The following is a 15,078-nucleotide window of genomic DNA, read 5'->3' on the forward strand; positions in this document are numbered from 1 at the left end:
CACCACTTGGACCCCGACACCATCAACTGCAGTGTATCCCACCTCTTAAGATCCTCCCTGGCTTAACCAGCTTTGTAAAGTTCCATTTATGGAGCCCAGTCCATTTACTTGCTTCCTGAATCCACAAATACCTAAACCTATCTCTCTCTATCATAAATAGCATACCCCCTAATTTTGCCTGCCGTCCCAGCTCATTCACCGTGACAACCTTGTTTTTCCCTCCATTCAGTTTATACCCTGAAAACCCTCCAAACCTCCTGAGCAGTCCCACAATCCTTCCCATACTCTCCACTGGATTCGAAACATACAGCAACAGGTCATCGGCATAGAGCGACACCCGATGCTCCCTATGTCCCCTCATAATTCCCTGCCACTCCGCTGAACTCCTGAGAGCCATCGCAATGGCTCTATGGAGTGCAGACAGTGACAACGGGCACCCCTACCTCGTACCCCTGTGTAAGTCAAAGCTCCGCGAATTCATACTATTCGTCCTCACACTCGCCTTTGATGCCACATACAGCACCCATGCCACAAATCTTGGACCAAACCCAAACATTCCCAAAACCTGAAACAAGTACCGCCACTTCACCCGATCAAATGCCTTCTCCGCATCATTCTCCGCATCCAAGGGTAGCACCACCTCCGGTACCAGAGCCTCCGACGGATTCACCACCACATTCATGCAGCCATCTTATATTACTGGTGAGCTGCCTGCCCTTCACGAAGCCTGTTTGATCGTCTGCAACCACTCCCGGGACACAACCCTCCATCCTCCCTGCCAACAACTTAGCCAATACTTTTACATCTGTGTTCAATAGTGATATGGGCCTATTTCCACCGGATCCTTCCCCTTTTTTTGAATTAGTGTGTTTACTGTCTACGTGATCATCTCCAGCAGCTCTCCCTTCTCCAGCGTTTCATTAAATTCCCCCAATAGATGTGGTGTCAGGTGCATCGCAAATTCCTTATAAAATTCCACCGGGTACCCATCTGGCCCTGGGGCCTTCCCTGACTTCATACCCCTGATACTATCCAGCATCTCCATCAGACCCAGGGGCTCCTCCAATGCCTGCCTCTTTGCTTCCTCCACCTGGGAAAATTCCAGCTTGTCCAGAAATCGCCCCATGTACCCCTCCTCTCCCCCCCGGGTCCACCTTGTACAGACCCTGGTGGTATTCCCAAAACTCCTCGCTTGTCTTCCCTGGCTCCGACACCATATCTCCAGCCCCAGTCCGTATCTGCAATATTTCCCTGGATGCGGCCTGCCTCCGCAGCTGATACGCCAGCATGTGGCTCGCCTTCTCCCCATACTCATATTGCACCCCTCTTGCCCTACGCAGTTGCCCTACCACCCTCCCTGTTGTCAGCCTGTCAAACTGCCCCTGCAACCTTTTCCTCCTCGCCAATCTCTCCGTGGTGGGCACCATTGAATACTTCCTGTCCACCTCCACTATCTCACTAGACGGTCATGTTCCTCCCTCCTTTCCCTATCCGCACAAGGCTTAAACAAAATAATTTCTCCCCGGACCACTGCCTTCAGTCCTCAGTGCTTCACAAAAAATGGCCGCTGACACCTCCCCATTCTGATTCAACTCCACATACTCCTTAATCGTTACCCACACCTTATCACAAAAACCTCCAACAACCTCGAATCAAATTTCCACCCCGGCCTCTGCTCCCGTCCCGATCAAAACCAAATCTTCAGCCAGTGGGGCGCATGGTCCAAGATAACTATCTCCACATACTCTGCCCCTCCACCCCAACCAAAATTCCCCAACTCACTACAATGTAATCAATGCTCGAATACACCTTATAGATGTGTGAAAAAAAGGAATACTCCCTTCCCCCTGGGTTCTGAAAGCGCCATGGATCCACCATGTGGTGAATGTATAATTACTGATAATTCACCAGTGCACTGTGTTATGTTATTAACCCTGTGGGCTCTACCTATGGGCCATTGTGTTGCTTCACCCACAGGGGATATGTTGGGGCATGTACGGGCTCCACGCATGGCTCCACCCCCTTTACAGGAAGTATAAGAGCTGCTGACCTGCGGGGCCGCCTTCAGTGTTGTATCGGTCACAGGCAGGCTCAGTTCTAAGCTGATTAAAACCACAGTTTACTTCTCCACTTGTCTTCGAGTGAATTGATGGTCGCATCAATTTAATCAGCTTAAAATACTACGATGGAATCAGCCCTCAAACCTGACAGACTGGAACTCGATCCACAGGCCGCGGAGGCGAAATCATTTTTTTCATGTTGGCTTCGATGCTTCAAGGCCTATCTCGCCGCGTCGTCCACGCCATCCGTCACTGACGAACAGAAGCTGAGCCTCCTCCACGCACGAGTGAGCCATCGCATTTCTGTCCAGCTCGACGAAGCCGCTTCCTATACAGAGGCCCTCACACTACTCGAACACCTCTATGTGCGGCCTGTGAACGAGGTACACACGCGACACATCTTCACCACTCGCCCCCAGCGCCCCGTGGTGTCCCTAAATGATTACCTCAAAGCCCTTGCGCGCAACTGTAACTACCAGGCCGTTACGGCCACTCAGCACATGGAGCTCGCCATTCGAGATGTTTACTTGGCGGGGGTCCGATCGAACTATGTGAGACAGCGCCTGCTCGAAAAAGGGACCCAGGACCTTGACGACACGGTAAAACAGGCTACCTCTCTGGAGGCCGCTTTTCAGAGCCTTACTGCGTTCCCGGCCGATCACGCGACCCCCTCGTGGGCCCCCGACCCGAGACTACCCCAGGCCAATGCCGCGCGGCCGCCCGCCCATCATGGGAGGCTACCCTGCTACTTTTGCGGCCAGTCCCAACACCCCCGACTGCACTGCCCGGCCGCAACGCGAACTGCAGCAGCTGCGGGCGAAAAGGACATTTCGGCAAGGTCTGCCTGGCCAGGTCTAAGAACTCAAACTCACAGACCCGATCCACAGACTCACAGGCCCGCAGACCCTGCTAGGTGGCAGCGTGTCTGCCGCCTCTGCATAACATGTACGACTCATGGGGGCTGCCATCTTGGCCATCCTCCCCCACGCAGCCGGCCACGTGCGATCCATGGGGGCCGCCATCTTGGATGCCACCTTCCTCACCGCCCGCCACGCTCGACCAACGGGGGCCGCCATCTTGGCCGCCATCTGCCACGCCGCTCGACGCGTGCGACCTACACGGACAGCCATCGCGGGGCCACCCCAGCACCTCCGATCACGCCGCTGGCTACCCACACACAGCGCGGTCACCCTGGACCAGTCGCGACCTAAGCATCTCCGGAGCTCCATGATGGCCGTCCGGGTTAACGGGTACGAGACAGCTTGCCTTTTCGACTCCGGGAGCACAGAGAGCTTCATTCATGGTAAGCCGCTGCTCGCTCCCAATATTCCCGACGCAACAAACCATACCCCTCGCCTCTGGGTCTCACTCGGTGCAAATCCAAGGATGCACAACTGCAACCCTAGCGATACAGGGCGCTGAGTACGCTAATTTTCAACTATATGTGCTCCCAGCCCTGTGCGCTCCTCTCCTTTTGGGACTCGACTTCCAGTGCAACCTCAGGAGCCTAACTCTTAAGTTCGGGGGGCCCCTGCCCCCGCTCACCATATGCAGCCTCGCGACCCTAAAAATTGACCCCCCACCCCCGCTCTTCGCAAACCTCACCGCCGATTGCAAGCCAGTAGCCACCAGAATCAGGTGGTATAGCATGCGGGACAGGACGTTCATTAGGTTCTAGGTCCAGCGTCTCTTGCGGGAGGGGGTCATAGAGGCCAGCAACAACTGCATCAAGGCGGACATCGCCAAAGCTGCGATGTGCGCAGTGGACGGGTCCGTCCCCTTCCAGGTGGAGAGCGACGCCTCAGAGGTCGCTCTCGCCACCACCCTCAACCAAGCAGGCAGACCGGTAGCGTTTTTTTCACGCACCCTCACCACCTCCGAAATTCGACACTCTGCGGTCGAAAAAGAAGCCCAAGCCATCGTGGAAGCCGTGCGGCACTGGAGGCACTACCACGCTGGTAGGAGGTTTACCCTCGTCACCGACCAACGATCGGTTGCTTTCATGTTTGACAATACGCAGAGGGGCAAGATCAAGAAGGACAAGATCTTGAGGTGGAGAATCAAACTCTCCACCTATAACTACGATATAGTATATCATCCTGGGAAGCTCAACGAGCCTCCAGATGCCCTGTCCCGCGGCACATGCGCCAGCGCGCAAGATGACCAACTACGGGCTATCTACGATGACCTCTGCCACCCGGGGGTCACCCGCCTCGCCCATAACATCAAGGCCCGCAACCTGCCCTACTCCACCGAGGAGGACAGAGCTATAACCAGAGACTGCCATATCTGTGCGGAGTGTAAATCGCACTTCTAGCGACCGGATAAGGCCCACCTGGTAAAGGCGTCCCGGCCCTTTGAACGCCTTAGTATCGATTTCAAAGGGCCCCTCCCCTCCAATAATCGCAACATGTACTTCCTTAACATCATAGATGAGTTCTCCCGCTTCCCATTTGCCATCCCCTGCCCTGATATGACCACCCCCACTGTCATTACAGGCCTGCATAGTGTCTTCACCCTGTTCGGTTTCCCCAGTTATGTCCACAGCGACATGGGCTTGTCGTTCATGAGCGACGAACTGCGTCAGTACCTGCTCAGTAAGGGCATCGCCTCGAGCAGGACTACCAGTTATGACCCCAGGGGAAACGGGCAGGTGGAGAGGGAGAACACGACGGTCTGGAAGACCGTCCTACTGACCCTGCGGTCCAGGAATCTCCCAGTTTCTCACTGGCAGGAAGCCCTCCCCGATGCGCTCCACTCTATTAGGTCGCTCCTTTGCACGGCCACAAACCAGATTCTTCATGACCGTTTGTTTGTTTTCCCTAGGGGAGCTACCTCAGGGGCTTCGCTTCCGCCCTGGCTGATGACACCGGGTCCAGTCCTCCACCGAAAACATGTTCGGAGCCATAAGACCGACCCCCTGGTGGAGAGGGTCCAGCTCCTGCACTCCAACCCACACTACGCGTACGTCGAACACCCCGATGGCCGGCAAGATACCATCTCCCTCCGGGACCTGGCGCCCGCAGGCTCCAACACCACTCCCACTACTGCATCCCCCACACTATGTCCCGTCCAACCTCCCATGTTCAGTGCCCCCACCCCTATATGGTTCCCGCGCTCCCTCCCACCCGCCGCACCGGTCCACAGGAATGAAGCTCCGGAAGAGCCGCTCCCGGAGTCCACGCCTGTGCCTGCTCCGGACCCACTTCCACAGCCACCCGAAGCGGCTGCAACGCCAGTGCTTCGGCGGTCGAAACATATGATCCGGGCACCGGACCGACTGAATCTATGAGCCCGTCACCCCCGCCGGACTTCATTTTTAATCAGGGGGTGAATGTGGTGAATATATAATTACTGATAATTCACCAGTGCACTGTGTTATGTTATTAACCCTGTGGGCACTACCTATGGGCCATTGTGTGGCTTCACCCACAGGGGATATGTTGGGGCATGTACGGGCTCCGCCCATGGCTCCCCTTTACAGGAAGTATAAGAGCTGCTGACCTGCGGGGCCGCCTTCAATGTTGTACCGGTCACAGGCAGGCTCAGTTCTAAGCTGATTAAAACCATAGTTTACTTCTCCACGTGTCTTCGAGTGAATTGATGGTCGCATCACACCATACCCATCCTCTCCTTAAATCCCCCCAGCTCCCTTACCATTCGTACCCTACCCATCGACCTGGGGCTTGACCTATCCACCCTCGGCTCTAGGACACAGTTAAAATCTTCTCCCATGATCAACTTGTGCGTGGCCAAATCCGGAATTGCTGCCAGCAACCCCCTCATAAAATCCACATCATCCCACGGAGGTGCGTGACCTGCAGATAAGTCACCCCGCTTTCAAGCTCCCGAGGTGCGAAAACATCCGCAACCTTTTAACCGGCCCATTCAGTCCCCGGATGTTCCAGGTTACCAGCCTTACCAGAGGTTTATGCCTCCAATCCCCTCTACCGTCCGTCATCTTCCCCACTTAACTCCAGCCCCCTTAATTCCACCCTATACACAGCCCATCAGAGATGGCCCCCTTCTCCACCCCTGACCATGTCATCTCTCACCCCCTGCCATGTTGCAACAACCTCTTCCCCCTTCCACCCCCGGTCACCCCTCTCAACCTTCTCCCCCACCACCTCACTTTGTTCACCAGCATTACCTGCTAGCGTGACAGCCCCTGCCCAAAGGCACCTCCCAATGACCTCCCCTTCCCCCCACTCTTCAGCTCAAGGAAGAATGATCTCTGCTGACCTTACCCTCCCCTACCCAAAGAAAGACTTCTCCTGAATACCAGGTCGCCTCCCCCAAAAGCAAACAAACAAATGCTGAACACTAACAGTCCCATAAAACAGGAGAGGGGGGTGGAAACATCCATCCCCACATAAACTTTTCACCCCTCATAATCCCAATAATAAACAACAAACCTAAAAAAGGACCCCCTCCAAACCGGAGGGGACGAAAATTCCCCAATCCCTACCCCCACTTCAAACATGTTCCCAACCATTATGAAGTGCCTGCACCCCGGTTCCCAAGCATTGTTCACTCAGTTCGCGTCCAGTTTATGCTCCTTAATGAAGTCTTCGGCCGCTTCTCGAAATAATACTCCCAGTCTCTAAACGTTGCCCATAATTTCGCCGGGTAGAGTACCCCAAACCTGATCTGTCCCCGGTACAGCACCGCCTTGGCCTTGTTAAACCCTGCCCGCAGCTCCGACAACTCTGCTCCGATGTCCTGATAATTTTGAATCTTGTTGCCTTCCCACTTGCAGGTATGTTTCTTCCTCAGCTCACAGTCATGTCACCAAAGAGATCAGCCCTGTTGTTGTGCCATTTGTGGAGAGCACAACAGACCATCACAAAGCAGGCGATCCTCTGGGGGTGTACTGCAGTGCACCACCACAGTGGTTGAGGCATTGGAACCACATTTTGAGGGGTCCAATGCACCGCTCAATTTCAGCCCAGGCGGCCGCATGGGAGTGTCGGTTCTCCGCATCGATCACTGGCCTCCGTACTGACATCATTAGCCAGGTTCTCAGCGGGTACCTCTTACCCCCCAAGAGTTAACTGGCCATCGTGGGGTAGTCGTCGAAGAGGCCAGGGATGTCCAACTGCCCCAGGATGTAGCTGTCGTGCACACTCCTTGGGAAGCGTGCACACACATAATAACAATAATGGAGACTCCGCACAGATAGTGACCCAAGCCGAGAGTCGAACCAGGGACCCTGATGCTGTGAAGCAACAATGCTAACCACTGTGCTACTGTGCCGCCCAGAACATGCATGATCTTCATGTGGTGTTCGCACACATGCTGCCCTGTTGCTGTAGGGCAGTCCCGGACAAACCGGTGCACGCAAGGTGACATGAGTGCCATTTATTACCCCCTGGACTTGGGGCATCCCAGCGATGGTGGAGAATCCAGCTGGCGGGGCATCTTGCTAGGACTGTTCTATTTCAAAGTTTACATAGTTATCTGCCCGAGCAAATAGGGCATCTGTGACCTCACAGATCCACTTGTGGGTGTTGGGTGTGAGATGCCACACAGTTCCTGCTCGAGCCCTGGAATGATATTGTGGCGTAAATGTTCAGGACTGCGGTGAGCTTGATGGGCAGCGGGAGCGGGTATCCTCTTCCTTCATGTGGTGCTAAGTCTGCGTGGACATGGCACGGTGCCACACCGTCCCCTTGTTGAGGCGGAGCCTCCTGCGGCAAACGCTGTCTGTTACCTGTTCAAAAGACCAGCAATGCCTGTACATCTTGGGCAGTCACTGCCCTCCCCCACTGGTCCCTCCCTAGTCTGATGGGAGGCCAGGTCCTGAGGATGTGGGGTGGGGCACTGCACATGAGCCGCCACCTCGACCCTATGTTGACGCTGCGAACGCTGCCTTCTCCGGCATCTGTCCGCCTCACCTGCCAGCAGCACCGTGAGGGCAGCCTCCTGGGGTCCAAGATATCATCCATCCCGTGTAATATCTGTAGGTAATTGGAGAAGGTGTGAGACTGACAATCAGCAGTGTCTTTCGCCCGGGACTCTCCATTCCCACATTGCTCCCCCCACATCCCAAGTCTTTCAACATGTCCAGCCTACACACCCCCAGCCGCATCGGGGGCTCCATGTCATCAGACCCCATACCCTCCACCCCAGACACCCACATGTAAGGATACTTGGGCAGTGCACTGGTGCCCTCACCAGTGCACATACCTCTGGTCACTGAAATCTCGCCAGTGCTGGGGCTGAGCCCCTGAGTGTTCAGATGTTGCTCGCTGCGACCGTGATATTGCTTCCTGCAGTGTTCAGGCGCAGTGTCCAGGTATCATGGCCTGATTGGGATGCTCGGCAATAACCCCCACATACTATATGGCACACCTACCCATGGGAAACCATTGAGTATATTATAGTTTGATAACAGTACCATGATGCACAAGACAATACAGAGCAAATAGTGATACTGAAATGCCCCACTATACACCATAATCAACAAGATGTGAAACCACCAGAATCTAAGCCAGAGCATAACACACCCTGTCCTCCCATTTGGGCATGGCGGAAGGAAGAGAGAAAACACCCCTCCCCTGCTGCTAAGCGAAAACAATAAACAATAATAACACACTATCAAGCATACAATGCCGTACCAGTTACACATACACCAACAACTGTACAAAACAAAAACAAAAACCACCAACTCCCTACACGGCTTCCAACCTGGGAGCAGCAGATAGCCATGAACACAAAAAGTAATCAGTAGGCCATAAAGGCATCCCGACACAACTTCCGAGTTGCACAATCGAACCGGGCCGCCACTCCTCCACTTCTTCTGTATCGGCATCTGGTCTCATTAACAAATAATACCCAGTTCCAGGCATTAAGTCGATAAACAGTTAAAAGGGAATAAACAAAATATTCCAGCGAAGGTATCAACAAATTACAAGAGCATACTCTCTTCCATCTTCATCTCGATAGTAGGCCTGCCAAAACCTCCCCATGCCTCATTCTAGGTCAAAGAACGCAGAATGGCAGCTACAAGCTGAGACACAGTCCCAGGTATTTGCAGTAGCGGCAGGCTCCCTTCACTCTCCTCCTATGGCAGCTTCAGCAGCAGAATTTCAAAAAAAGGAAAAGTTAGTACCAGAACCATAGTAACTCACAGGATAGCATAGGAGTGAGAAAGCTCCTCTTCCTCTTCATCAGACTGGTAGTAGGCTTGTTCGCAGCTTTCCTTTGCCTCATTCCAGCTTCAGGAGTAGAAAAGGCAGCCAGCAAACATAACACAATGGTCTTCAAGCAGTCTTGCAGCCAAAACAGCAGAAGAGCACAGAGCACACACCAGTCTTTTAATGTTAACTTAATAGAGTAACAGATACAAACTCAGGAACAAATTAGAAAGGGTTGCTCTTGTTAGGGGCACTGCCCAAAAATAACAAAGAGCAATGGAAACTTATGACACATCAAATCAAAATGTGATAAGAGGGGTTGATAAAACAATCCAACCTCTGTGGTGCCTACCTGGCACGGAAGGCCCCGAGAGTGCCCGTGGACACTGCATGCTCCCTCTCCAGGGACAACTGGCCACGAACATAGCCGCGGAAGAGAGGCTGAGAATTCGACTGGGCGACCCCCTTGGTTGCTTGCTGTCTGGACCTGTCGATGACAAGTTTTGCGAGGCCCAGGAGCAGGCTCACGAGGAGGCCCTTTGCCTTACCTGCCACTCTCCGCACCAGATGCCAGTAGATGCGGAGTGTGGGACTGAAGTGTGAACAAAATTTCAGTTTAAGGGTTGTCAGAAAACTAAAAAGGCGGTGCAGCCTAGAATACTCAACGTAGACATGGCTCACGGACTCCACAAGACCGCAAAAAAGGCAGGCATCTTGCCAGCCTGTGAACCGGTGCAAACCGGTACTGCTGCGTGCATCACCCTTCACCCCACATCCGCAAAATTGAGGGGAAGGAACCTTCCATAGAGGGACCTCAAGTGGGATACCTCCACTGCCGGATGGCAACAAGGCACTCCAATGCTTGTCAGACGGCGGGCGGGTGAGGGCAAGGAAGTAAAAGGTGTGCAGCAGCAGCCCGTACAGTAACCCCCCCCACCGTGCAGTGCGAAAAGGCTCGAAGGGTATTTCCGCGAGGCGGCTAGGATTGTGGGGCACTGAATCCTGAGGGAGGGTTCGGAGCTTGGGGCCAATGTGGAATCCCGTCCGAGCAGGGGTCCAGTCAGAGAGGAGGCCACCGCACACTTGCGCCACCTTGAGACCGTGAGTGCTCTCGGGTCCGAACACAGCTATTTTTAGGCCTTGGATGGCATCGGCTGTAAACCACAGCGGTCGGCCACCGCTGTGCTTTTGGCTAACTCGTAGGGTGTCATCCAGCCTACTCCCCTGCCACCCAGCAAATCCCCGAATCTGGTTACCTTGGCAGCCGCAGCCTTCCGATCTGCAAACCACCGGAATGGATATTGGAGCAGGTGTGAATTCCTGAGTAGCTGTTCCCTAATGATAGCCACCACTCCTGACCGGGGAATGCTGTGGCATGTGGTGACCATGTTCCAGACTTTGAGAACGTTCTGGTACAAGATGGGAAGTGCCTGGAAGGAGTTTCAAAGACCACGCTGGTCAACCACAGGAGCTGCATGTTGTAGTTCAGGCTGTGCACCTAGCGGAAGAAGTAAGTCGTCAGGGCACACCATCGTGGAGCGGGCTCATGTAAAGGTACAACTGCAGGGTCTGAAGGTAGAAGGTCACCACTTGGGTGTGGAGGCACACCAGTGCCCGACTGCCCTACCCAAGCGCAGACTCAGAACTTCCGCAGCAACCAGTGTGATCCCTTTTCGCAGAAGAAACGGTTGTGGGTTCTCTGGATGTGTGTGACAAAGTCAGGGCTGGGGTCAAGATGACCAGCTGATACCACACCATGGAACGATGAGCTGGTTTATGACGCAACGTCAACCCCTGTAGGACAGCACTCGGAGCACTCCTGTCCAGGGTGCCAGGCGAGCAGTGACCTTAGCCGGTTAGCTGGCCAGAATTCCTCAGCAAGGGCAAATAAGAGGATGTTGGTCTTTGCCAGCTGAAGGGCTTGTGCTCCTATGGGAGGGGGTCCATCAGTCACGGACCAACCAAGAGTCCGGAATACTTGGCCTAGTTGATCCTGGCATAGGAAGCAGCGGAGTACACAGCCTGCCATTCTCTCATCCTCCGCAGGTCAGTGGGATCCATGAACATGAGCACATTGTCTGCGTAAGTTGAAAGGACCACCCTGTCAAACGCCTTCTCCTCGTCGAGAGACAGGAAGGCGTTTGACAGACTATCCCTTTGGGAGTGATGGATAAGGTCCTGGAACAGATGGATATTATTATAAATGGTGTGGCCCGGGACCGTGTAGGACTGGGCAGGGTGGATCATGTGATCCAAAATGGTGCCAAGGCGTAAAAACGTTGCCTTGGCAAAGATTTTGTTGTCCGTGCTGAGGAGGGAAACTGGTCGCTAGTTCTAAAGATGGTGGAGATCCCCTTTTGTTTGGCAGCAGAGTGAATGCAGCCCTGCGCCACGAAAGGGGCATCTCCCCAGTCGCGATACTTTCCCCCATGACCCCCATGTAGTCGCTCACCAGGAGATCCCAGAACATCCTGAAGAACTCCGTGTGCAGATCACCCAGCCCGGGTTTTGCCCTCGATAGGCTGCCAAGAGCACCAGTCAGCTCCTCCAGTATTATTGGTGTCGCGCCTCCCGGCGCCTTCCGGACTGACCTCCGGCAGGTCTTCCCATAAAACCCTAGGAGCATCCTTGCTGGAGGGATCCGGAGAGAATAGAGTGGAATAAAAGTCCCTGACTAGGGTCCTGACCCTCTCCAGATCCGAGACGAGGGACCCAACTTCAGCCAGCAGCTTAAGGAGCTGCTGATGGAACACGCGCCCCTTTTCCAGCGGTAGAAGAAGGGGAGCCGCGGTCCATGTCCGTGATGAGACGGCTCTGCGACCTGACATATGTGACGTGAGACCTGACAAGTTGCAGATCCCGCATTGCACCCTTATTCTCTCTGTACACCAGCCACAGGGCCGGGTCCACACTGAGCTGAGTGAGACGTGGCTCTACGTCGAGTACGTCTTTGTTCAAGTGATTGATCCTGGATTTCCGCCTCGCTGTAACCCCCTCGCGTATCCCTGACAGAAGACACGGAAATGAGCTTGCCTTCATCCCGCCATCCCTCAAACAGGGGAAGCCTCCCAGCTTCCTTCACCAGCTGGCCCTGAAGTGATGGAATGAGTTCAGGAACTGCTGGTCCTCCAGCAACAGTTTGTTAAAATGCCAGTATGTGGACCATACCTAAGTGCGGGACAGGGCGAGCCTCGCCAACATGGGCGATGGTCCGAGCATGGCACCTGCTGCAGAGAAGCTGCCGGAAAGCTGGGCAAATACCCTTTGAAATGTAAACGCGGTCGATTCTGGACACTCAAGCCCCAGGGCGCACAAAGGTGAACACGCTGGATTCAGGTTGGAGAGTTCACCAAATATTAACCAAGTCGAAAGTCCCGAACAGACGTTTCAACTTTGCCAATGCAGTGGGCACCAATGCAGTCCCTGGCCATGAGGGTGCAGTTAAAATCCATCTTAAGGAAGGTAAATTTGTCTGTGGCGATGCTGCAAAGAAGAGTGGACACCATGTTGAAGAAAGTCGCCTGCTGCGGCCAGGTTGCGGAGCATAGACATTCACAAAGTGAAACACCATGCCACCCTTGCGGACTGTCACGTGCAACAAATGGCCTGGCATTGGCTCCTTGACCCTCAAGATCTCTGGCTAAAATGTGAGGCCAACAAGATAGCCAGTTCGCCTAAACTTGAGGTCTGATGTCTCATGAAAACTCACCTTGTCACTGAATAAGCCAATTGGCTTCATCTCCCGTGATGATGTGGGTTTCTTACAGGAGGCACACTGCATACTTCCCGCCACAAAGGGCCGAGAAGGTCTGGAACCTGCGGTGTGTGCCCCTACTGCCATTGATATTGAGGCAAGCTCTGGACACCTCCATGTCGGCTGTAGTGTGCTACCTTCACCATTACCAGTTTAGTGCTCGGAGGGAGCAGAGGAGTGCTTGCCCCTTCACTCTCTCAGGAGCCTGGCGAGAAAGTCAACAACTCGGCACTGCTCTTCCTGGTCATGGTACACCTCTCGTGCCTCTTTGGCATTGGCACGGGCAAAACTTATGAGCAATGCCAAATCCAACCAGTTGTCGCGAGCCAGCCGCATGCTGTTGGTGACCGTGACGAATGTTGAGACAGCCCTGGACTTCCCCTGAGGGGATGAGGAGCAACTCGGTGCCAGGCATGAAGGAACCTCTGCCTCGTTGCAGAGGACTTCAAATTCCTCCTCCATGACTGCCACCGAGCTGCCCTCCTCCTCTGTGCGGTCACCGACTGGGCCCAGGTCCTCCGCCACATGGAGTGGGCCGACCAGCCCTGGGCCCATCTCGATCCCAACCCAGAATCGTCGACAGGTGGATTGCTCACTGACTCGTTCCAGAGCTCTGGGTCCAAGGGTGGTGGCGGTTCTGACCCTCCTCCGCCCTCTATGCTGGGCCACTGTAAAGTTTCGGGAACAAGCCCGGAAACTCCGGGATTGTGGCTGGGCAGCCCAGCATCGAATGTTGGGCCGGTGGGAGGCTGTGGCTGGTGGCCCTCCTTCGCCACCACCTACCCATGACCTGAAAATCAACAAAATGCCGTGCCACTGCCCCCCGACATCGAGAAAATGAACCAATCCGAGGTGCAAAACTGCACTAGGTGGAACGAGCCCTCGGGGCTGTCGAAAACCCGACTCCGAGTAAGACTGAGACAACAAAATACAAGTTAACATCAACAGTTAGTTTCTTTTGGCCAAATATCCCATCATGCATTGGTTATATTTAGCCAGAAACCTATATTTCCACACTCCCCCGTCTTGTCATATCCAAGGGCCCGACCCCGACCGGATGCGCCCTCTCCCGCTCCCCCACTGCCCCAAGGCCCTGAACCGATGTCTGGGGTTTTTACTCGTATTACGCTCAGTGGGTCCCTAATTATGCGGACAAGGCCCGCCCACTCATCAAGTCCACAGTTTTTCGCCTGACGGCTGACGCCTGCCAGGCCTTCAACCGCCTCAAGGCGGACATCGTGAAGGCCACGATGCACGCAGTCGACGAGACCCTCCCCTTTCAGGTGGAGAGCGTTGCATCAGACGTAGCGTTGACCGCCACCCTCAACCAGGCGGGCAGACCCGTGGCTTTCTTTTCCCGCACCCTCCATGCCTCTGAAATTCGGCACTCATCTGTCGAAAAGGAGGCCCAAGCTATTGTGGAAGCTGTGCGACATTGGCGGCATTACCTGGCCGTCAGGAGATTCACTCTCCTCACTGACCAACGGTCAGTTGCCTTCATATTTAACAATAAGCAACGGGGCAAGATCAAAAATGACAAGATCTTGAGGTGGAGGTTCGAGCTCTCCACCTATAACTATGAGATCTTGTATCGCCCGGGGAAGCTCAATGAGCCCCCAGATGCCCTATCCCACGGTACATGTGCCAGCGCACAAGTGGACTGACTCCGGGTTCTCCACTATGACCTCTGCCACCCGGGGGTCATCCGGTTCTTCCATTTTGTCAAGGCCCACAACCTGCCCCACTCCATCGAGGAGGTCAGGACCGTGACCAGGGACTGCCCCGTCTGCACGGCGTGCAAACCGCATTTCTACCGGCCAGATAGAGAGCACCTGGTGAAGGCCTCCCGCCCCTTTGAGCGCCTCAGCATGAACTTCAAAGGGCCTCTCCCCTCCACCGACCATAATGTGTGCTTCCTCAACGTAATTGCTGAGTACTCCCGGTTCCCTTTCGCCATCCCATGCCCCGACATGACTTCTGCCACGGTCATCAAAGCCCTGCACAGCGTCTTCACTCTGTTCGGTTTCTCCACCTACATCCACAGCGACTGGGGATCCTCTTTCATGAGTGATGAGCTGCGTCAGTTCCTGCTCAGCAAGGGCATCGCCTCGAGCAGGACAACCAG

At 54.5% G+C, this 15,078-nt stretch overlaps 1 protein-coding gene across 1 annotated transcript in view; it reads left to right on the forward strand.

Moving 5' to 3' along the window:
* Positions 1-5,642, forward strand: part of LOC140392308 (scavenger receptor cysteine-rich domain-containing protein DMBT1-like) — a 107,581-nt gene extending 101,939 nt beyond the window's left edge. Inside the window, exon 14 of the mRNA XM_072477625.1 lies at positions 4,887-5,642. Within this exon, the coding sequence (XP_072333726.1) occupies positions 4,887-4,924 (38 nt within the window). The 3' untranslated portion in view covers positions 4,925-5,642. The remainder of the gene's footprint in view (positions 1-4,886) is intronic.
* Positions 5,643-15,078: the final 9,436 nt, after the last annotated feature.

This window comes from Scyliorhinus torazame, chromosome 16 (genome assembly GCF_047496885.1).
Source record: "Scyliorhinus torazame isolate Kashiwa2021f chromosome 16, sScyTor2.1, whole genome shotgun sequence".
NCBI classification, from domain to species: Eukaryota; Metazoa; Chordata; class Chondrichthyes; order Carcharhiniformes; family Scyliorhinidae; genus Scyliorhinus; species Scyliorhinus torazame.